The sequence below is a fragment of the Plecotus auritus genome, assembly GCF_963455305.1.
Source record: "Plecotus auritus genome assembly, chromosome: 1".
Classification (NCBI taxonomy): Eukaryota; Metazoa; Chordata; class Mammalia; order Chiroptera; family Vespertilionidae; genus Plecotus; species Plecotus auritus.
The window spans coordinates 121332190-121357125 of record NC_137770.1 but is presented as its reverse complement, the minus strand read 5'-3'; the positions used below and the strand labels follow the sequence as shown (position 1 = coordinate 121357125).

At 42.5% G+C, this 24936-nt stretch overlaps 1 protein-coding gene and 1 pseudogene across 4 annotated transcripts in view; one reads left to right on the top strand and one right to left on the bottom strand.

Moving 5' to 3' along the window:
- The window catches only part of BBS4 (Bardet-Biedl syndrome 4), a 119070-nt gene that overhangs the window by 5451 nt on the left and 88683 nt on the right, over positions 1-24936 (top strand). For all 3 annotated transcript variants that reach the window (XM_080665758.1, XM_080665757.1, XM_080665756.1), the window contains exon 2: positions 21174-21225. In XM_080665758.1, coding sequence (XP_080521884.1) covers positions 21174-21225 — 52 coding nt within the window. The remainder of the gene's footprint in view (positions 1-21173; positions 21226-24936) is intronic.
- LOC308254906 (protein FAM118B-like) lies at positions 19507-20709 on the bottom strand (annotated as a pseudogene). Its single transcript has one exon. The product of its transcript is annotated as a protein FAM118B-like (transcript).

The window sequence follows — 24936 nt, the reverse complement described above, 5'->3', positions numbered from 1 at the left end:
CCCCAAATGCCCTCCCTTGCCAGCCTGGTCACCCCTAACTACCCTCCCCTGCAGGCCTTGGTCCCCCCAAACTGTCCTCCCCTGCAGGCCTGGTCCCCCCAAATGCCCTCGCCAGCCTGGTCACCCCTAACTGCCCTCCCATGCAGGCCTGGGTCCCCCCCAACTGCCCTCCCCTGCAGGCCTGGTTCCCCCCTAACTGTCCTCCCCTGCAGGCCTGGTCCCCCCTAACTGCCCTCCCCTGCAGGCCTGGGTCCCCCCCCAACTGCCCTCCCCTGCAGGCCTGGTCACCCCCAACTGCCCTCCCCTGCAGGCCTGGGTCCCCCCCAATGGCCTTCCACTGCAGGCCTGGTCCCCGCAACTTCCCTCCCCTGCAGGCCTGGATCCCCCCCAACTGCCCTCCCCTGCAGGCCTGGTCCCCCCAACTGCCCTCCCCTGCAGGCCTGGGCCCCGCAACTGCCCTCCCCTGCAGGCCTGGGTCCCCCCCAACTGCCCTCCCCTGCAGTCCTGGTCCCCCCAACTGCCCTCCCTGCAGGCCTGAGTCCCCCCCAACTGCCCTCCCCTGATGGCCATCTTGTGGCGGCCATCTTGTGTCCACATGAGGGAGGCCATCTTCTGTGTTGGAGTGACGGTCAATTTGCATATTACCACTTTATTATATAGGATTATATAGGATGGTTATTTTGATTTTAATATGTATTTCCCTAATGGATAATGATACCTGTTAGCATCACCGAAGAAGGAACATATCAAGTAGGAACAAATGAAGATGAGGAATAGGAATGTTAATGGTCCTAAGAAGGGTAGTAGCCAGGTATACCAATTTATATCCTTTAGCCAGTAGTACCATGAGTGATGTTCTCTAATCTTTGCATGATATTGATTGATGTTCTCTAATCTTTGCGGCCCTTTCTGTTAATTTTTGGGTGGCATCCCTGACTAGGTGAGGCAGTAATAGAAAATGCTTTGGCCGGACCTCTGTGGAAAGGCCAAGTGTGTTAAGATTACGGAGGAGACATTCCAGAGGAGTGGTTTTTTTTTTTTTGGAGGGACAGTAAAAGAATTCTCCATGGTGTAAATTAGGAAGAGGAGGTAAGCAACAAAGGGATACCTTGGAAGCTAGACTAGAGGGAATATCCCCACTGTATACTTAGGCTCCAGAGGAAGGAGGACAGTCTGATCTGCATGGTGGGCATCCCTCTGCCTTTCCTCTGAGGTTTGATGGTCTGTTCCATGCTTCTCTGTCTCTGGATCTATTTTTGTTCGTCAGTTTATGTTCATTATATTCCACAAATGAGTGGGATATGTACATATTCAACTTCATTACTTATGGGAAACTTTAAGGTGGTTATAATAATTTATGCTTCTTCCACTAGTTCCTGTTGCTTACATCCTTGATATTGTTACAACTTTAACTTTTGTCATTATGGTGGATATGAAATGTTTATGTGATATTATTTATACTTCCCAGATTTTTAGTGAGGTAGAGCATCATTAGTTGTCTCTTTTCTTTTTCTGTGCAATTCCTAGTTCATATGTTTTGATTATTTTTCTACTTTGCTATTTGTGTTTCATATTTTTAGTTATTTCTTAGTTTCTGGCTGTTAATCCTTTGTTATTTTTTGGTTGTGTTTTGTATTGCAAACGTCATCTCTTAGTTTTCTGTCTTTACTTTCTTTTTGGAACAGAAGTTACTAATTTTAATGTAGTTGAATATTTAGATAATTTTATTTTTGAAGTTTGTTTTTCAATCCCTGTTGATATACAATATTATATTAACTTTAGGTCTACAACATAGTGATTAGACATTTATATACCTTACAAAGTGATCACCGTGATAAGCCCAGTACACATCTGACACCATACATAGTTACTACAATGTTGTTGACTATATTTGTGCTGTACTTTACATCTCCATGACTGTTTTTGTAACTGGCAACTTGTACTTCATTCCTTTTACCTTTTCCACCTATCTCCCAAACTCCCACCCATCTGGCGAACATCAGTTGTTTTCTGTATCTATGTTTGTTTCTGCTTTGCTTATTCCTTTATTTTGTTGTTTAGATTCCACATGTAAGTGAAATCATATGGTATTTGTCTTTCTCTGTCTGACTTATGGTGCTGCATTGAACATAAGGGTGTATATATTTTTTTTCAATTAGTGTTTTAGATTTCTTTGAATAAATACCCAGAGGTGGAATTTCTGGGTCATATGGTGTGGGGGTTCTTCAGCCATGACCAGCATGGCTAGAGAGTGAATGAGTCCTGAGTAGGGGCGACTGGGGATTGAGAAAAAGAAAGAGACAGACACAGAGACAGTAAGTAAAGGTGGGACCTGTTCTCGGATGGAGAGACTGTGACCCAGAGCTAGTGCAGTGCGTTTATTATATACAGCATGATACCAGGAAGTTTTACTAGAGTTTAAGACAAAGGAAATTATGTGAAATCATGCTTAAAGATTAAGCTGCATTCTTCATTCTTGTGGCTTCTCGTAATTGTCAGGCCTGGAGCCTGGATAATTGTGTCCGCCCCGGTACCTGGCTGAACTTAGATAATGACACCCACCCCCTGGCACCTGAGTGATAGGTCAGGACTGACAAAATTTCTGCCTTTGGCAAGGTATGTTTCCTGGACATGGCTTTGCTGATGCCACTGGACATAGCTGACGACCTTTGCTCAGGTGCTCTCCACAATATGGTAGTTCTATTTTTAATTTTTTGAGGAACCTTCATACTGTTTTCCATGGTGGCTATACCAGTGTACAACCCCAGCAACATTGCATGAGGTTTCCCTTTTCTCCACATCCTTGCCAACACTTGTTGCTTGTTGATTTATTGATGATAACCATTCTGACAGGTATGAGGTGATATATCATTGTGGTTTTAATTTGCATTTCTCTGGTGATTAGTGACATGGAGAATCTTTTTGTCTGTTTGTTTTGTTAATCCCCACACAAGGATATTTTTCCATTGATTTATAGAGAGAGGGGAAGGTCGGGGAAGAGGCAGAGAAACATTGATGTGAGAGAGACACATTGATTAATTGCTTGCCGCACGTGCCCTATCAGGGCTGGGGATTGAGCCTGCAACCGAGGTATATGCCCTTGACCGAAATAGAACCCTTCACTCCTCAGGGCAACAGTCTATCCACTGAGCCAAACTGGATAGGGTGCATCTTTTCTTTTTCATAAGTTTTTATTGACTTTTAGAGAGGAAAAGAGAGAAATATCTATGCAAGAATGAAACACTGATTGGCTGCCTCCTGCAAGCCCCCCCAGTAGGGGCTGGAAAGGTGGGGATTGAGTCCACAACCCAGGGATGGACCCTGACTGGGAATTGAACCAGCAACCCCTTGGTGTACAGGATGATGCTTAACCAACAGTCAGATAGACCAGGGCAAGCATCTATTTTACCTAATAAAAGAGAAACATGCAAATTAACCAGCACTCCGCTATGCCCACAGCCAATCAGAGTGAGTATGCAAATTAACCCAACAAAGATGGAGGTTAATTTGCATATGCAGGCGTGGAGCAGAGTGAAGCCTGCTATGAGGGGAAGGGGGGAAGTGGAGGGAGCTACTGTAGTGGTACTTCAGACAGAAGCGAGGACTTGCAGCTCCAGGCGGCCCGGGAGTGAGGAGGTGCCGGCTTCCGGGCAGCCAGGGAGCGGAGACTTGCCGGCTCCAGGCGGCCACGGAGTGGGGACTTGCCGGCTGCTGGGCGAGCTGGGAGCAGGGACTTGCTGGCTCCCGGGCGGCTGGGAGTGAAGCCAGGGGAAGGAAGGCCTATTCTTGCACGGATATCGTGCAACGGGCCTCTAGTATATATATAAAAGCCTAAGCGACTGTTATGCCCAGTTAACCGAATGACCGGTTGACCAATCACTATGATGTGCACTGACCACCAGGGGCAGAAGCTCAATGCAGGAGCTGCCCCGTGGTGGTCAGTGTGCTCCCACAGCCAGCCTCCTGCAGCTGGCCAACCTCCCACAGTCCCTCCTCCAGGCTAGCCAGCCCTGATCAGCCCTGATTGGGACTGGGTGAAGCGGCCTCAATCGGCCCCAATCGCCACAGGCCAGGCCGAGGGACCCCACCCATGCACGAATTTGTGCACCGGGCCTCTAGTCTTTTCATATGTTTATTGGCCATGTGTATGTCCTCTTTGGACAAGTGTGCATTCAGGTACTCTGCCCATTTTTAATTCAGATTGTTTTCTTTTTTCTTTTTGGTGTTAAGTAGTATGAGTTCCTTATATATTTTGGATATTAACCCCTTAAAGCATGTATCATTCGTGAATATCTTCTCCCACTCAGTATGTTGTCTTTTTATTTTGTCAACGACTTCCTTTGCTGCACAGAAACTTTTGAGTTTGAATTTGTTTCTCTTGCATGAGGACACATAGCCAAAAATATTGCTAAGAGCAATGTCAAAGAGTTTACTGCCTGAGTTTTCTTCTAGGAGTTTTATGGTTTTAGGTCTTACATTTACATCTTTAATCCATTTTGAGTTTATTTTGTATATAGTTTAAGAAAATGGTCTAGAATTAAAAATGGTGGAGTAAGTGGATGCTACACAGACATGCTCCCAGGACCAAACTAGAATTACAAGTAAAATGCAAAAAAATCCTGAATAATCAATTGAAGATTAGCTGGAGAGAACCCTGATAACTACAGATGGAAAGTGGAGACCACATAGAGACTGGTAGAAAGGTGGAGGCGAGAAAGGGTTGGACAGGCTTCCACAGACAGCAACTGAAGTTCTGGAGAGATATCTCTGCTATGGAGGGTTACCACTGAGAACTCTGGGGTCTAATCCCCAAGCTTCCCCCCCTCAGCAGAGAGCCTCAGAACTGAGAAAGGTGCCCACATAACTTCTGAATGTGAAAAGCAGCAAGGTTGCTGTCTGCCAGGGAAAGACGGCTGGAAATGCAGTCACCCTCTTAAAGGGCCAATGCACAAAATTCCCTGTGCTGCCCTTCACCATGGGCTCAGGCAGAGGAAGGGCAGAGTGTATTGGACCTGTGTGAGTAGAAGCCAGGATTGGAGGCTCTGGAGTTAGAACTCAGAAGGCAGACACTCTGGTTTCTTGTGCTGAGTCAGTCCCGCAGGCTGTGGGTGTCATCTTCCTCAGGAAGATAGTTGCTATCCTGGTAGTTTTGCCTAGGGCAGTGGTCAGCAAACTGCGGCTCACGAGCCACATGCAGTTCTTTGGCCCCTTGAGTGTTCTAATGCCACTTCTTCAAAATAGACTTGCCCAGGCCAAAAACCGACTTCTGCGCATGGGCCACGAAGTTTCAATCGCACTGTATGTGCACGCCCGCATGTGGTATTTTGTGGAAGAACCACACACAAGGGGCCAAAAAGCTGCATGTGGCTCGTGAGCCGAGGTTTGCCGACCACTGGCCTAGGGGGAAGACAGTTGACCCAACCTATTAGAAAACACCTTGCCCACCTGTGGAAAAACTCACCACACCTGTGAATGATTGCCTGAGGGCTACTCAAGATTGAATCCAGTCAGCCTGCAGGCAGAGCTGGTCTCTGGAGGCTTTGAGAATTTTCCTGATCTAATTATTCAGAAACAGTGTTTGACACTGTCCTGCACTAGGGATTGAGAGGTATAGCAGATCTACCTAATACTTATTGGCAAACCCAAACAGGCAGCCAAAATGAGGAGACAAAAAACAACCCCCAAATGAAAGAACAAGAGGATTCTCCAGAAGAAGTGATAAATGAAATGGGGATAAGAAATTTATCTGATATAGAGTTCAGAATAATGATGTAAAGATGCTCATCAGCAGGAGAAAAGATATAGTAACTATGAAAGAAGAACAGTTGGAAATAAAGAATGACATAGCATAAATAAAGAACACATTGGAAGGAATGTGAACACATTGGATTAGTGACTTAGAAGACAGGATTGAAAAAAATCACTCAATCAGAGAACCAAAAAGAAAAAACAATTGAAAAACATGAGGACAGCTTAAGGGAGCTGTGTGGGACAACATGAAACATAACAATATTAGACTAGCAGGTGTGTCAGAAGAGGCAGAAGGGATAGAGTATGTATTTGAAGAAATAATTGTAGACCCCTAGCTCGTTTTGCTCAGTGGATAGAGTGTTGGCTTATGGACTAAAGGGTCCCAGGTTCGATTCCTGTCAAGGGCACATGCCCGGGTTGCGGGCTTGGTCTCCAGTGCGGCGCATGCAGGAGGCAGCTGATCAGTGATTCTCTCTCATCATTGATGTTTCTATCTGTCTCTCTACCTCCTCTCTGAAATAATGAAAATATTAAAAGAAAAAGAAGAAATAATGGCAGAAAATGTTTCTAACTTGGTGAAGGAAAAAGTCACACAAGTTCAGGAGGCACAGAGAGCCCTAAACAAGAAGAACCAATACAGGCCCATGCCCCTACACATCATAATTAAATAGCCAAAAATTAAAGACAAAGAGAGAACCTTAAAGGCAGCAAGAGAAAAGAAAACTGTTACCTATAAAGGAGTTCCCATAAGGCTGACACCTGATTTCTCATTAGAAACTACAGGCCAGAAGGGAATGGCATGAAGTATTCAAGGTAATGGAAAGCAAGGACCTGAGACCAAGATTACTATATCCAACAAGGCTATCATTCAAAATAGATGGTCAAATAACAAGCTTCTCAGACAAAAATAGGCTAAAGGAGTTCATCATCGCCAAGCCAGCATTACAAGAAATGCTAAAGGGATTGCTGAGAAGAAGAAACAGAGAGAGAAACCTAGCTGTACAGAATTAAAATGGCTATAAATAAGTACTTCTCAATAATAACCCTAAATATAAATGGACTAAATGCTCCAATTAGAAGGTCTAGGGTAGCTGAATGGATACAAAAATATGACCTATGCTGTCTACAAGGGACCATTTCAGAACAAAATACTCACATGGGATGAGAGTGAAGGGATGGAAAAAACGTTTTCATGCAAATGGAAATGAAAAAAAAGCTGGGGTAGCAGTATTCATATCTGACAAAATAGACTTCAAAATGAAGGCCATCAAAAGAGACAACAAAGGTCATTACAAATACTAATGAGATCAGTCCAACAAGTGGATAAAACCCTGGTAAACATGCACCCAGTAAAGGAGCACCTAATTATATAAAAAACTTCTAGAGGACTTTTAGGGGGAGATAGACAACAATACAGTTATAGTAGAGGACTTTAACACCTCACTGACTTCACTGGATATATCTTCCAGACAAAAAATTAAGGAAACAGTGACTCTAAATGACACACTGCATCAGATTGATTTAATTGATATTTATAGAATACTACTGGCCCGGTGTGTGAATTCATGCACTTTGAAAGGAAATTAATTAGAATAAATATTTTAATATTGCTATTCGCCCTTTCTCTATAATAGAAGTGTTAACCATATTCACGATTGTCAATGACAGATTGAAACACACATGCCATTGGCGCCAGCAAGAACTTTATATGTATGGCGCATCTGCGAGTCAACTTAGCCTTTTTTATATATAGAATAAACTTGCTTAGTTAGACCTGCTTTCTGATGTAGCTAAACTTTTTTCCAGCCCAGTGAAGCACCCCAACTTCTCTTTCAGGTAATTGTCAGCAACACAGCAGTAAATATCAATACGAAGCAGATTATTATTGTAGATGATGCAGGGAGAAGAAAGGGTAAAATATTTAACTGCAGCAGAATATTTGACTATGTTCTGCACAGTGAGAAAACCTGAAGTCTTTTTCAAGGTCCACCATTTCTTCTTTTCAGTTGGGTCAAGTTTCTAAACTTTCTAAATCTCTGTTTTCCCTCTAATGAAAAGAAAATAGGATTCCACCGAGTCTCTCATCTACCTACTCCAGGACTTCTGTGAAGATCAAATGAGATGAGGCACAGGAAAACACTTCACAGACATTTGGTTATAAAGTGTTTCCACCTGGCTGTAAAGCAAGTTGTGTTCCTGGGCTGAAGAAACTGCAAGGAGGCTAGTCGTTGCTAGGGAGAGGAAGCCAGGCATTGCTATGTGATGTCCTTACCTGGACAGAGGGAAGGACACTTAGCATATTAGCCTTTTATATATATAGATTTAACCCCAAAGCTGCAAATATACATCCTTCTAAAGTGCACATGGTTCATTTTCAAAGATAGACCACATGTTAGGACATAAAATAAGTCTCTACAAATTCAAGAAGATTGAAATCATATCAAGCATCTTCTCAGATCATAGTGGAATGAAATTAGAAATCAACTACAATAAAAATGCCCCAAAACATTCAAACACATGGAGGCTAAATAGCATGTTATTAAATAATGAATGCGTTACCAATGAGATCTAGAAAGAAATAAAAAACTTTCTGGATACAAATGAAAATGAACACACAGCAACCTAATATCTCTGGGATCCAGCAAAAGCAGTACTGAGAGGGACGTTCATAGCACTACAGGCCTATCTAAAAAAAATAAATAATAATAAACTAACGCTGCAACTAAAATAACTAGAAAAAGAAAAAGAAAAGCCCAGAGTAAATAGAAGGAAGGAAATAATACAGATTAGAGCAGAAATAAATAACATAGAGACTAAAAAAAAAATATATATATATATACAAAAAAATCAATGAAACCAAGACCTGGTTCTTTGAAAGGATAAGCAAAATTGATAAACCATTAGCTAGACTCATCAAGAAACAAAGAGAGAGGACCCAAATAAATAAAATAAGAAATGGAAGTGGAGAAGTAGCCACTGACACCACAGAAATATTAAGGATTGTAAGAAAATGCGATGAACAACTATATGCCAACAAGCTGGACAATGTGGATGAAATGGACAAATTCCTACAAAAATACAATCTCCCAAAACGGAATTAGGAAGAATAAAAAAACCTGAATAGGCCAATAACAACTGATGAAATAGAAGCAGTAATATAAAAACTCCCAGCAAACAAAAGCCTGGGTCTGGATGGCTTCACAGGGGAATTTTAAGAAACATTCAAAGATGAACTAACATCTATACTCCTCAAAATATTCCAAAAAATCCAAGGGGAAGGAACACTTCCAAGCTCTTTTTATGAGGCCAGCATTATATTAATTCCAAAACCAAATAAAGACACTACAAAGAAAGAGAATTATAGACCAATATACCAGATGAACATAGATGCTAAAATCCTCAACAAAATATTAGCAAATCGGATCCAGCAATATATTAAAAAGGCCAAGTGGGATTTATTCCAGGATGCAAGGCTGGTACAATATCTGCAAATCAATAAATGTGATACATATAAACAAAATGAGAGACAAAAATCACATGATCATATCAATCGATGCAGAAGAAGCAAGCATTCAATAAAATCCAATACCCTTTTTTGGTAAAAACTCCAGCAAAGTGGGAATAGAGGGAGCATTTCTCAACATGATAAAGGCCATATATGACACACTTCCAGTGAACATTATACTCAATGGGCAAAAACGAAAACCATTTCCCTTAAGAACAGGAACAAGACAGGGATGTCTACTTCCACCACTCTTATTCAACACTAGATGCCCAGTGCATGAATTTCGTACATGGGTAGGGTCCCTAGGCCTGGACGGTGATCAGGGCCAGTTGGGGCCTTCTGGCTGCTGGCTGGTGCCTTCCTTCTGGCTGCTGGCTGGAGCCTTTCTTCCCTGGCTGCTGGTTGTCAGCTGGGGCCTTCCTTCGTTCTGCACCACCCCCTGGTGGTCAGCGCATGTCATAGTGAGCGATCGAGCTCCTGGTCTTCCCATCGAACTCTGTAGGGGACACTGCATATTAGCCTTTTATATATATAGATATTACTGGAAGTCCTAGCCACATAGTCAGACAAGAAGAAGAAATAAAAGGCATCTAAATTGGAAAGGAGGAAGTAAAACTGTCATTATTTGCAGATGACATGATGTGCATAGATAACCAACCCTAAAGACTCCACCAAAAAAAAAAAAAAAAACCCTACTAGATTTAATAAATGAATTTGGCAATGTAGTAGGACACAAAATCAACACCCAAAAATCGATGGATTTTTTTTTTTACATCAATAATGAATTCTCAGAGAGAAACTAAACAAACAACCCCACTTAACCACTACAACAACAAAATAATAAGGTACTTAGGAATAAACTTAACAAAGGAGGTAAAAGACTTGTAATTCAGACAACTACAGGACATTGAAAAAAAAAAAGATAGAGGAAGATATATACAAGTGAAAGCATATTTCGTGTTCATGGATTGGTAGAATTAACATCATTAAAATGCCCATACTACCCAAAGCAATGTACAGAGTCAATGCTATCCCTATTAGAATGCCAACAGCATATTTCACAGATTTAGAACAAATTCTCCAAAAATTTATATAGACCCAAAAAAAGACCCCGAATAGCTGCAGCAATCTTGAGAAAAGAATAAAGCTTGAGGAATCACAATACTAGATATAAAGTTATATTACAAAGCCACCGTAATCAAACTAGCCTGGTACTTGAACAAGAACAGGCATATAGATTAATGGAACAGAACAGAGACGTCAGAAATTGACCAAAGGCATTACACTCAATATTTGACAAAAGAGGTAAGAGCATACAATGGAGTCAAGATAGTCTCTTCAATATATGGTATTGGTAAAATTGGACAGGTACATGCAAAAAACCCCACAAAAAACTAGTCCACCAATTTACAGCATACATAAGAATAAATTCTAAATGGAGAAAAGACTTAAATGTAAGTCATAAAACTATAAAAATCCTAGAAGAAACCACAGGCAGCAAAATCTTGGATATATCTCATAGCAATAACTTTGCCCACATATCTTCTAGGGCAAGGGAAACTAAAGAGAAAATAAACAAATGGACTACATCAAAATAAATAGCTTCTGCACAGCAAAAATAACCATCAACAAAATGAAAAGGGAGCCCATTATATGGGAGGACATATTTGGCTGTGATACATGTGATAAAGTGTTAATAAAATATGTAAGGAACTCATACAACTTAACAAAAGGAAGACAAACAATCCAATTAAAAAATGGGCAAAGTACCCAAATAGACACTTCTCTGTGGACATGTAAATGGCCAAGAGACATATGAAAAAATGCTCAAAGTCACTAATCATCAGAGAGATGCAAATTGAAACAATGAGCCAGGCCAGTGTGGCTCAGTGATTGAGCTTCGACCTGTGAATCAGGAGATCATGGTTTGATTCCTGGTCAGGACACATGCCTGGGTTGCTGGCACCATCCCAATGTGAGGTGTGTAGGAGGCAGCTGATCAATGATTATCTCTCATTATTGACGTTTCTAGCTATGTCTATCTCTCCCTTCCTCTCTGAAATCAATCAATCAATATATATATACTAGAGGCCCAGTGCACAAGATTTGTGCACTTGGGGGTGTCCCTCAGCCCGGCCTGCACCCTCTCACAGTCCAGGACTCCTCAGGAGTTGTCTGCCTGCCAGTTTAGTAAGCTGGCAGTCAGACATCCCTCTTGCAGTCCAGGACTCTTGCAGTCCAGGACCCCTTGTTCCTTACAACCCGCCTGCAGCGGAGGCAGGAGAGACTCCCACCACCACCGCTGGGCTCACTAGCCGTGAGCCTGGCTTGGGGCTGAGTGATGCTCCCCCTGTGGGAGCGCACTAACCACCAGGGGGCAGCTCCTGCATTGAGCGTCTGCCCCCTGGTGGTCAGTGCGCATCATAGTGATCGGTCGTTCTGCTGTTCGGTCGATTTGCATATTATGCTTTTATTATATAGGATATATATATGACCATGAGGTATCACCTCACACCTTTCAAAATGGCTATCATCAACAAATCAACAAATGACAAGTGTTTTTGTGGATGTGGAGAAAAGGGAACCCTAGTACACTGCTGGTAGGAATGCAGATTGATGCAGCCATTATGGAAAACAGTATGGTATTTCCTAAAAAAATTAAAGATGGACTGCCATTTGACCCAGTGATCCACTTCTAGAAACCAGAAACACCATTCAGAAAGAATGTATGCATATCTATGGTCATAGCAGCACAATTTACAATCGCTAAGATTAGGAAATGGAACCCTGGACCTTTCAGTCCACAGGCCAACGCTCTATCCACTGAGCCAAACCAGCTAAGGCTGCCTTTTCCATTTTAGTCTTCAATCCATTTAAATTCATTTTAATTTCCCTGATAAAGCCTTTTTTCTTGAAGTCTATTTTGTCTAATGTTAATATTGCTAATTTGGTTTTCATTTTGTTTCTATTTTCATGGTGTATCTTTTGCCATCTTTTTACTTTGTGTTTTTTCCTTGTTTTAGATTTGGCTTTATATGAATAGCATATATCTGTATTTAGAAAATTCATTTTTACAATTTGTCTCTTAATTGGGAAATTTCATTTTTTTCTTCTTCCTCTTTTCATGCTATACCCCCTCCCCCCTTTTGGGCTGAGTTTCTTTTTTCTCTCCCTTCTGCTTTTCTCATTTTATTTCTTAGCAGTTATATATTTTATTCTTTGGTCTTCCTTTAGTGAGTACCCCAGTTTTTAAAATAGTACATACTTAAAGTTCAAACATAAGTTTGAATAATACAAGGATCCTTGAATGCTTTATTGCCGCTCGCCTTCTGCCAATGCATGCCATTGTTGTCCAATTTCACAGTTTTTCTTTTTTTAAAATGTATTTTTATTTTTATTATATATACTAGAGGCCCGGTGCACTAAATTATTGCCCGGGGGGTGGTGGTTGTCCCTCAGCCCAGCCTGCACCCTCTCCAATCTGGGACATACCTCTCACAATCTAGCACTGCTGGCTCCCAACCACTAGCCTGCCTGTCTGCCTGATTGCCCCTAACCGCTTCTGCCTGCCAGCCTGATCGCCCCCTAACCACTCCCCTGCCAGCCTGATCGCCCCCTAACCACTTCCCTGCCAGACTGATCGACGCCTAACTTGACCCTGCCAGCCCGATTGCCCCTAACTGCCCTCCCCTGCCGGCCTGTTCCCCCCAACTGCCCTCCTCTACAAGCCTGGTCGCTCCCACCTGCCCTCCTCTGCTGTCCCAGTCACTCCCAACTGCTCTCCCCTACAGTCCTGTTTGCCCCTAACTGCCTCCCCCCCCCCCCCCCCCGCTGGCCTGATCGCCCCCAACTACCTTCCCTTGAAGGCCTGGTCCTTCCCAACTGCCCTCCCCTGCAGGCCTGGTCCCCCCCAACTGTCCTCCCCTGCTGACCCAGTCCCCCCTAACTGCCCTCCCCTGCAGGCCTTATCCCTCCCAATTGCCCTCCCCTGCTGGCCTGATTGCCCACAACTTCCTTCCCTTGCGGGCCATCTTGGGGTGGCCATCTTGTGTCCACATGGGGACAGCCAACTTTGACCACATGGGGGTGGCCATCTTGTGTGTTGGAGTGACAGTCAATTTGCATATTACTCTTTTATTAGATAGGATATGTTTTTATTGATTTCAGAGAGGAAGGGAGAGAGAAACATCAATGATGAGAAGAAATCATTGATTGGCTGCCTCCTGCATGCCCCCTACTGGGGGGGATTGAGCCCACAATCCGGGCATGTGCTCTTGGCCGGAATCAAACCTGGGACCCTTTAGTCTGAAAGCCGATGCTCTATCCACTGAGCCAAACTGGCTAGGGCATTAATGTATTTTTATTGATTTCAGAGAGGAAGGGAGAGAGGGAGAGAGAAACATCAATGATGAGAGAGAATCATTTATCGGCTGCCTCCTGCCCGCCCCAAACCGGGGACTGAGCCTGCAACTCTGGCATGTGCTCTGACTGGGAATTGAATCATGACCTCCTGGTTCATAGGTTGATGCTCAACCACTGGGCCACACCGACTGGGCAGTTCCACAGTTTTTTTATTTCTCAATTCAACACCACAAAATTATACTTTTTTTTTCTATAGAAATTTAACTTACTCTTAGACTATTTTCAAAAGAAACAGTGGTGTGCTGTTTTTCTAAAAATATGCCTTTATAGATTTATATATAATATGTATATTATAAAATCCATACATGTATTTACATGATTGCTACATACAAAAGTACAGCACTGTGGTATGTACATATCTATAGGTACATTCCTTCTGCTCATCCCTGCTCTGCTGCTCCCAGATGAGGCAGCTCGCGGCTGGCTCAGCCAGGTGCCTCTGAGTGAGGGCCTCCATAGAGAAGGTGCGTGGCTGCTGAGGGAGCAGCAGGTTGCAGGACTCATCCTTCTGCAGGACTGGTGGGCCGTATCTGGAGGCATCAACCCATGGTGATAAGGCTGCCCTTGAGATGGAGGTGGCTGCAGAGCCTTCTGGGGCCATTCTGTATTCTGGACTTGCTTGGCTGAACCAAGAACTTGTATAGGTGAGGAGAGCAGGAGGCTGGGAGGCGGGGACCCCTCCCAGCCTTGGCCCCATGAAGGGGAAAGGGCTGGATGAAAATTATACTTTTTGATTATTTGTTTTATTCTGTCAGTAGATACTTAGAATAGTTCCATATTTTACCAATTCCTTTGCTCATTCTACTTCTTCATTCTGGTGCTATTTTCCCTTTTTATAATGTATATTCTTTACAAGTTTATTTGGTGAGTTCTAAACACTCAAATTTTACTTGTCTGAAATTATTTTAATCTACCATTGTTCTTGAAAGTTAGTTGATTGGTCTAAGAGTTTAAAAGAACAGGGGTTGGCAAAGTGGTTTTTTAAAGGGTCAATAATATTTTGAATTTTGTGGGCCATATAGTCTCTCTCAAGTAACTAAACTAGTCAGTTTGTAGTGAACAAGCAACCACAGACAATATGTCAATATGTCAACATGTGAGTGTGACATAAGATTTTGTTGATAGACACCAAAGTTTGAATTTTATGTAATTTTCATGTGTTATGAAATATTAATTTTTTTAACCATTCGAAGTGCAAAAACCATTCAGCTGGTTTGTGGGCTGTGTAAAAACAGGCTGGAGCCCTAGCCAGTTTGGCTCAGTGGATAGAGCATTGGCCTATGGACCGAAGGGTCCCAGGTTCAGTTCCAGTCAAGGGTACATACCTTGGTTGCAGGCTCTTCCCTGGCCGGGGCCCTGGTTGAGGCTTGTGCAGGAGGCAATCAATCGATGTTTCTCTCACATCAATATTTCTCTCTGTCTTTCCCTTTCTCTTCCACTCTCTCTGAAAACAGTCTGGATTTGACCTTAGGCCGTAGTTTTTGCTGACCTTTTATCTAAATTAGCATTTATTTTACTTAGCACTGGATACTTGGTAGTAATCCTATATAATAAAAGGCTAGGTGGCGTCACGCCCTCACACAACGCTCTCGCGTGATGTCATAACAAGATGGCCACCACAAAATGGCTGGCAGGCGAGGGCAGTTGTGGGTGATTAGGCTGGCAGGGGAGGGCAGTTCGGGGCAAACAGGCCAAGCAGGGGAGGGCAGTTGGGGGCGATCGGGCTGGTAGGGGAGCAGTTAGGTGTCAATCAGGCCAGCAGGGGAGCGGTTTGGGGGCGATTAGGGGCAATCAGGCAGGGAGGCAGGTGAGGGGTAAGGAGCCAGCAGTCCCGGATTATGTGAGGGATGTGATCAGGCCTAAATCGTCAGTCAGACATACCTCAAGGGGTCCCAGATTGGAGAGGGTGCAGGCCAGGCTGAGGTACACCCATTCATGCATGAATTTCGTACACCAGGCCTCTAGTTATTCTTATAATGTCTTAATGTGATACTATCTTTCATTTTTAATTGTTGAGAAGTCAGCGGTCAATCTAATTATCCTTTATTTTTAGGTAATGTGGTGATATGTTTTTTTTTGGTTGTGTGATATCCACTGACCGACTGCATGAAAGACTTGGGGTCTAGATGCCATGGAATTGCCATGGCCCTTGTTACAGTCTTGTACTCTACACTTAGTTTTTCAATGAAGCTTAATGGCTTTTTTAAATAAAGACTTGAAACTCTAGATTTCAACATCTTTTAGAGGGTACAGTACTTTAAATAACCGAGCTCTATTATAAGCTTGTGCCTATAAAATTTTAAAACATTTTAAAAGGAAGCTTATGAGGTCATCTACACAGAAATTGTCTAGCACTCAATACTAGGAGGGAATTCTTTTTAAGTAACACATCGTATTAAATAATCCTATATAATAAAGTGGGAATATGCAAATTGACCATCACTCCACCACAAAAATGGCGGCGCCCACAGTGGAGTCGGGGTTTCCATAACACAAGATGGTTGAACCCACAGTGGAGACTGAGTTCCTGTAATGAGCCTTAACGAGCAATCGGCAGGGACCTGAGGCTGCGCCCCACCCCCACCCCCATGGGGCTTGACAGGGGACCTCAGGCTGCACCCCCCCACCCGGTGGAGCTTGACAAGGGTAAGACCGGCCGAGTCTGGATCTAGTCCAATGGTGGGGGGCCAGCCGGGTCTGGACCCAGGTCTCGTGCAATTTTGAGGCACACATGGTAGGTGGGGACTTGACTCTGGGTCCCGTGGTGTGCCCAGACTCTGACAGGAGGAAGATTTTCATATACATTTTACTAATTTTCTTTCATCTCTGACACTTCTATCATAGAGAAAGGGCAAATACCAATATTAAAATATTTCCTCTAATTAATCCCCTTTTAATGTGCATGCATTTCATGCACCAGGCCACTAGTATAATAGATAATATCTTACATTATAACTGCAAAAAACCTTCAAATGGATCTTTCTACCTCCTATGTTTTATATGATATGGTATAATATGATATGAGCAAAAAATAATAGCTGAAAATTTCCATAAGTAATGAGACACGAATCTTCAGATTCTGGGTACTCAACCAATCCTGACCAGGTTAAATGAAAATAAAGCCACATTTAGATATATCACAGCGACCCACACCAGAGACACTAAGAAGTTCTTAAAAGCAACCAAGAAGCCCTGCTAGGTGTGGCTCAGTTGACTGAGCATCATCCCATGCACTGAAAGGTTGCAAGTTGGATTCCTAATCAGAGCAGATGCCCAGGTTTCGGGCTCAATTCCTGGTAGGAGACATGCAGGAGATAGCCAATTAATGTTCTGCTCTCATATCAATGTTTCTCTTTCTCCCTCTCCTTTCCTCTCTCTCTAAAAGTTAATAAAAATATTAAAAAATAAATAAAATACAACCAAAAAAAAACATATCACCACATTACCTAAAAATAAAGGATAATTAGATTGACCGCTGACTTCTCAACAATTAAAAATGAAAGATAGTATCACATTAAGACATTATAAGAATAACTAGAGGCCTGGTGTACGAAATTCATGCATGAATGGGTGTACCTCAGCCTGGCCTGCACCCTCTCCAATCTGGGACCCCTTGAGGTATGTCTGACTGACGATTTAGGCCTGATCACATCCCTCACATAATCCGGGACTGCTGGCTCCTTACCCCTCACCTGCCTCCCTGCCTGATTGCCCCTAATCGCCCCCAAACCGCTCCCCTGCTGGCCTGATTGACACCTAACTGCTCCCCTACCAGCCCGATCGCCCCCAACTGCCCTCCCCTGCTTGGCCTGTTTGCCCCGAACTGCCCTCCCCTGCCAGCCTAATCACCCACAACTGCCCTCGCCTGCCAGCCATTTTGTGGTGGCCATCTTGTTATGACATCACGCGAGAGCGTTGTGTGAGGGCGTGACGCCACCTAGCCTTTTATTATATAGGATTACTACCAAGTATCCAGTGCTAAGTAAAATAAATGCTAATTTAGATAAAAGGTCAGCAAAAACTACGGCCTAAGGTCAAATCCAGACTGTTTTCAGAGAGAGTGGAAGAGAAAGGGAAAGACAGAGAGAAATATTGATGTGAGAGAAACATCGATTGATTGCCTCCTGCACAAGCCTCAACCAGGGCCCCGGCCAGGGAAGAGCCTGCAACCAAGGTATGTACCCTTGACTGGAACTGAACCTGGGACCCTTCGGTCCATAGGCCAATGCTCTATCCACTGAGCCAAACTGGCTAGGGCTCCAGCCTGTTTTTACACAGCCCACAAACCAGCTGAATGGTTTTTGCACTTCGAATGGTTAAAAAAATTAATATTTCATAACACATGAAAATTACATAAAATTCAAACTTTGGTGTCTATCAACAAAATCTTATGTCACACTCACATGTTGACATATTGACATATTGTCTGTGGTTGCTTGTTCACTACAAACTGACTAGTTTAGTTACTTGAGAGAGACTATATGGCCCACAAAATTCAAAATATTATTGACCCTTTAAAAAACCACTTTGCCAACCCCTGTTCTTTTAAACTCTTAGACCAATCAACTAACTTTCAAGAACAATGGTAGATTAAAATAATTTCAGACAAGTAAAATTTGAGTGTTTAGAACTCACCAAATAAACTTGTAAAGAATATACATTATAAAAAGGGAAAATAGCACCAGAATGAAGAAGTAGAATGAGCAAAGGAATTGGTAAAATATGGAACTATTCTAAGTATCTACTGACAGAATAAAACAAATAATCAAAAAGTATAATTTTCATCCAGCCCTTTCCCCTTCATGGGGCCAAGGCTGGGAGGGGTCCCCGCCTCCCAGCCTCCTGCTCTCCTCACCTATACAAGTTCTTGGTTCAGCCAAGCAAGTCCAGAATACAGAATGGCCCCAGAAGGCTCTGCAGCCACCTCCATCTCAAGGGCAGCCTTATCACCATGGGTTGATGCCTCCAGATACGGCCCACCAGTCCTGCAGAAGGATGAGTCCTGCAACCTGCTGCTCCCTCAGCAGCCACGCACCTTCTCTATGGAGGCCCTCACTCAGAGGCACCTGGCTGAGCCAGCCGCGAGCTGCCTCATCTGGGAGCAGCAGAGCAGGGATGAGCAGAAGGAATGTACCTATAGATATGTACATATCACAGTGCTGTACTTTTGTATGTAGCAATCATGTAAATACATGTATGGATTTTATAATATACATATTATATATAAATCTATAAAGGCATATTTTTAGAAAAACAGCACACCACTGTTTCTTTTGAAAATAGTCTAAGAGTAAGTTAAATTTCTATAGAAAAAAAAAGTATAATTTTGTGGTGTTGAATTGAGAAATAAAAAAACTGTGGAACTGCCCAGTCGGTGTGGCCCAGTGGTTGAGCATCAACCTATGAACCAGGAGGTCATGATTCAATTCCCAGTCAGAGCACATGCCAGAGTTGCAGGCTCAGTCCCCAGTTTGGGGCGGGCAGGAGGCAGCCGATAAATGATTCTCTCTCATCATTGATGTTTCTCTCTCCCTCTCTCCCTTCCTCTCTGAAATCAATAAAAATACATTAATGCCCTAGCCAGTTTGGCTCAGTGGATAGAGCATCGGCTTTCAGACTAAAGGGTCCCAGGTTTGATTCCGGCCAAGAGCACATGCCCGGATTGTGGGCTCAATCCCCCCCAGTAGGGGGCATGCAGGAGGCAGCCAATCAATGATTTCTTCTCATCATTGATGTTTCTCTCTCCCTTCCTCTCTGAAATCAATAAAAACATATCCTATCTAATAAAAGAGTAATATGCAAATTGACTGTCACTCAGGGTCCTGTTGTCAATTCGTTATTCTTGAACTGGAACAGGCCAAGAAGTAGCCAGCACGAAGGATTAAGTTGGAATGCGCCTCTCCCCTCCCATACCTCCAACCTTCAACTTCTGGGTGTTGGTTCTTCCTAGGATCTGTGTTGAGTCCTTGTAAGTTTACTGTTAAATGCTGTCCATGATAAGGCCTTAGAGCTTGGTCTAATGGTGGTGATTTCTGTAGCCCTCTCATGTACTGCCACTCTTCACTGAGTGCTGCAAGTGAACCTTTTCTCACCATCCCTGATCTACCCTTTATGAACATCTCACCGGCCAGTTGCTTGAAATAATTCTGGAAGATCAGCATATTCATTTCTGTAGATGACCTTAATCCCTTTGTCCAGCATGTTTTCTTTAAGCTTCTTGAAATCATCTACATCTCCTCTTCAAACCAGTATGAAATGTTCTAAGTCAGTTTTATGCTTGACAGCCTCTAGCAAAAAGGGCTTAGAAAGTGGTATCATCCATAGTCCAGCCACAATCCAGGAAAAGAAATGACTTGTTTTCATAGAGTTTCTGAGTCTCTTGTAACTTCATTGTCCCTGAGCACATTCTGATACCCCGCTGGTTAAAGGACAGTGCCACTGGGGTTGGTATAACATGTTCAGCTTCCACTTGAGTCCACTCTAGAGCCTTTTTTCACCAGTAAGGTCAAGGATTCAAGTTGTTTTCTCTGGTCTGCTGCATACAGTTCCAGGAGATTGTCAAAATTTGTAGTCAATACCAGGGCTCCACTTTTCATCAGGTGGAAAATTGACTGAAGTAGCTGTTTTCCAGAGTCTTCCATTTTTTTCTCCAAGCCATTGAATACTTCATATAAACAGTTCTTGAAAAATGTGGATCGAACATTACTAGTACAAGGAGAGTCTCTGAATAGATCATGGGCAACATGAACAGATTTTTGTCTCCATGGAGACAAAATTTTTTGCTCTCATCTTCTCAAAATCAATGGCAGCATCTGTAAGGCCTGAATTAACCCCTTCCAGAATTTTAGGGCTGGAACCTGAGTTGCAATTGCAGCACTAATGCTTGTTCCAATCATCAGCACAAGTTCCCAAGGCTTCTTACTTTTTAAGCTTGGAAGCAGCTTCCTGTGCTTTTTGGTGGGGGGTGCGCCATCTCTGAAATATAAAAAAATATTGTCCATATCAGAAGTTTGGCTCCATGTAGAAGCCATTCATCCAGTTTTGTGCAAAGAATGAGAATTTCCTTGTCACTGCTTTCCCTCCTATGAAGCTTCTGAGAAGGTATATTCATATCTGCTCCAAATGCTGCTGCTCTAACTCATAAGCTCTCTCTTATTAAAGTTATCACTTTTTTGGTTTGGTTGCTGAGAAGTATAGCATTACATATAATACTAATATGTAGTGTCTAAGAACTTAGTACGTTTATTTTTGCACATTTTATCCTGTGTATAATTATAAATGATAAATACTCATAAGTATTTCTATATTATCAATATGCATTTTACATTATTAATAGTTTGCTTGACCTTTGTTTTTTAAACTATATTCAGAACAATTCTTTGTACCTGTATACAGTTAATGGATTAATTGGAAAGCTACTGATTGTTATTTGAATGCTTCTTTTAAATTTGCAAGATTTATGCTAGTGCTCTAACATAGACTTCTTTCATTTTAGAGAACTCAATTTCCTGCATCTGCTGAATCTCAAAAACCCCACCTGAAAAAAGGTCTGTATACAATTTCATTGTATATTTGAAGATTTCTCTTATTATTTCTTTTTTCTATATGCATTAGAGCTTTTTAAAATATGATTGTTGATGAAAGCACTATTACTGGGTTCTTCCATAGCTAGTTTTTATTTTATGGAATTGTTAGATATTGGAAGATTGATTTTACCTGTAAATGTGTTTAAATGGAGTTTTATTATATAAATGTATACTAATTTTCCACTTGTGAAAAAACCACTCTAAAATTCCCATAAGTACATATTAGGTCTCAATAATCTCATGTATATGTTAAGTAAATGTGTGGTTTTACAAAAATTGAGTCTGGGAAGCCTAACTTGGTAAGGACCTATACTGTAATGAAGTGCATTTTATAATCTGATAGGAATATGACATACATTTCATTTAGAGGAACTGGATATCTTCATTTGTTAACCTATAATAGTCTTAGGAAGGTTTGCATCCAGTTGTAGGTTACTACGCATATTGGATATTTTCCTACACCTCAACTTTTTATTTCACCAGGCTGTACTTCCTTTGCAGCATGTGTTTTCCTGTAGTCTGTTAGAGTTTGAAAGTTAATTTATCAATAAATTGTTTAGTTTACTTGGGGCATTTCTGTTATCCTTTGAAATTATAATGTAAGTTATTAGAAAATCTGATTGCCTTTCAGAAATTTATTTTCAAAGAGTTTTCCAGGATTATATCTTTCATTGAAAGAGCAGTACATCTGTAATTTTGATTATTTGTTACATTTAGATGTAATTCTGCCACTCCTGTATAATAAAAGGGTAATATGCAAATTGACCCTAACAGCGGAACAACCAGAACGACAGCTGTACCAGTCACTATGAGGTGCACTGACCACCTCTTGGTCCTTTTCCCCGGCCGGCAGGCTCCGATTGCCTGATGGTGAATGGGGAACAGGGGGTGGGTGGTGGGGGATGCGGTGATGCCAGGCCAAGGCCCCCGCCCTGCCAGTTGCCCCCCATACAGAGGGCGACCCACAGTGGGGACAGGGCCGACGAGCAGACAAGAACGGCTGACCTCTTGGTCCCTTCCCCCGGCCGTCAGGCACCTGATAGTGAAAGGGGAACTGGGGGTGGGTGGTGATGGGGGCGGGGCTGGGGAAGATGGCACTGACCGCAGGCCAGGCCAAGGGACCGTACCCTGGCATGAATTTCGTGTGCCGGGCCTCAAGTATCCTATCTAATAAAGAGGGAATATGCTAATTGACCCTCACACCATCGCAAAGATGGTGGCGCCCACAGCCAATAAGAAGAGAATATGCTAATTGACTGCCCCACCCTCAAAGATGGTGGCACCCACAGCCAATAAGGAGGGAATATGCTAATTGACTGCCCCACCCTCAAAGATGGTGGGGCCCACAGCCAATAAGGAGGGAATATGCTAATTGACTGCCACGCCCTCAAAGATGACGGCGCCCACAGCCATGAGATGGCGGCGCCCAATCCTCTCAGCCCCACCGCGCATTTGCCTCCGGAGTCCCCCAGTCCCCTCAGCCCCCCAGCCACCCAGGGTCACCCGAGGCTCAGGTAACCAGGGCCGGCTGAGGCTTGCACTGCCGGCAGTGGCAGCAGCAGAGGTGTGATGGGTCATGGCCTTCTCCTAATCGCCAGGTCGCCTCCCGCCCCTGAGGGCTCCCGGACCGTGAGAGGGCAGGCCGGGCTGAGGGACCCCCCCCCCCCGCCCCAGTGCATGAATTTTCATGCACCGGGCCTCTAGTTTAACATAATTGCTAATATTTTTATACTATTTTTGGGCATGAGAAATAATCTTCCTATGATATGTGTTACTTCATTTAATCACCAGGGTAATTTGGCTAGTTAGGTTGGGTAGTGGGTATTGTGATTATCTCTCCATTGTTCTTTCCACATTTCCTCTAGAGTCAAACCCAGAGGTTTCATTGATTCTCACACTAGGAGAACTGTAATCAGTACATACCAATCGAGAATTGGCCCATGCCCAATCCAGGTTAATAAGATACAAAGTTTATAGCTATGAGGAAAAGGGACACAAGCTATGCTATAAAATTTAATAGTGCTGTCCTGCCCCTTCTAATCAGTTCTTTATCCCTTCTTCACTACAAAGCAACTGCTTTTTTATTTCTGTTTTTAAAGTTTAGAATTTCCTGTTCTTGAACCTCATAACTATGAGTACTTTTTACCAGATTCTAGGATTAGTGATAGGTGTTTGGAATACAAAGATAAATAGGGCATCGATTCTGCCCTCGGGATTGACAGTCTTCAGGGTATCCTGTATAATAAAAGCTAATATACTAAGTGTCCGATCGTTCGTTTGACTGGTCGACCAGTTGCTATGACACGCACTGACGACCAGGGGGCAGACTCTCCGACCAGTAGGTTAGCTTGCTGCCGGGGTCTGGCTTATTGGGATTGGGTGAGACAAGGTGGAAACACCCTGGAGCCCTTTCGTGGTCCCTCTCGGGTTGGTCAACCTCCTGCGGTCCCTCCCCGGCCAGCTGGCCCCAATTGGGACTGGGTGAGATGGGCCAGACACGCCCTGGACGAATCTGTGCACTGAGCCTCTAGTATAGAGTATAAGCTAATAATTAAAGTTCAGTATATGCTTCCTAGGTCCTTTCTTTTGAAGGTTAAACATTTCCAGTTTTTTTCAACTCTTCACATGAGATATTTAGAACTTAGCTATTATTGCTTTGGTTTTCTGGTGAAATGTGTTGGTACCCTAGGAAGTATAGAATTCAGGACTAAATAGAGTATTCCAGGTATGGTGTGAACGGGGCCATATGGAATGTCTAGAAGATAAAATCTCTTCATCTGCAACTTTTATTTATCTTAGCCCAGCTCAAGGTTGCATTGCCTTTTGGGCAACCATTTAATACATTTGCAATACAACTGTACTGCACAGTGGCAGGAGTATCATTCATATAGAATACAATGACTGCAATAAAAATGATGCTTTGGAGTTGTGCATGGAGGTGACACAGGCCCTTAAAATATCGAGGATATAACAACATGCTCTTAATCTTCCCTTAATTTCTGGCTTCCATAACCCATAATTTTATCTATCGATATGGTGGATTACATTGAATTTTGGAATGTTGTATCAACCTTGCATTCTTGGGATAAATCTCACATGGTCACGATATATTAACCTTTTCATATATGGTCGGATTCAATTTGCTAATATTTTGTTAAGGATTTCTCATTTGTGTTCATGAAAGTTGTTGGTCTATAGTTTTTATTTTTTGTGATGCTTTTGTCTACTTTGCTTATCAGGGTTATGCTGGCCTCAAACAAGTTAGGAACTATTTTCTGTCCTATTTCTTGGAAGATTTTGTATAGAATTGATATTATTTTGTTCTTAAATGTTTGCTAGAATGTGACAGTGAAGTAATCTGGGCCTGGATTTTTTTGTTGGTTTTTAAATATGAACTCAATTTCTTTAATAGATGTGGAACTATTCAGATTATATATTTCTTTAGAGAGAACTTTGGTAATATTTTCCTTTCAAATAAATTTGTCCATTTCATCTCACTTATCAAGTTTATTGGCATTAGGTTTACAATATTCCTATATTTTCCTTTTAATATCTGAAAGATGTGTAATAATCTTCCCTCTATTGTTGCTTTTGGTAAATTTTGTCTTTTTCTTGATCAGTCTGGCTAGAGGTTTATACATTTATTGATCATTTCAAAGAATGAGCTTTTGA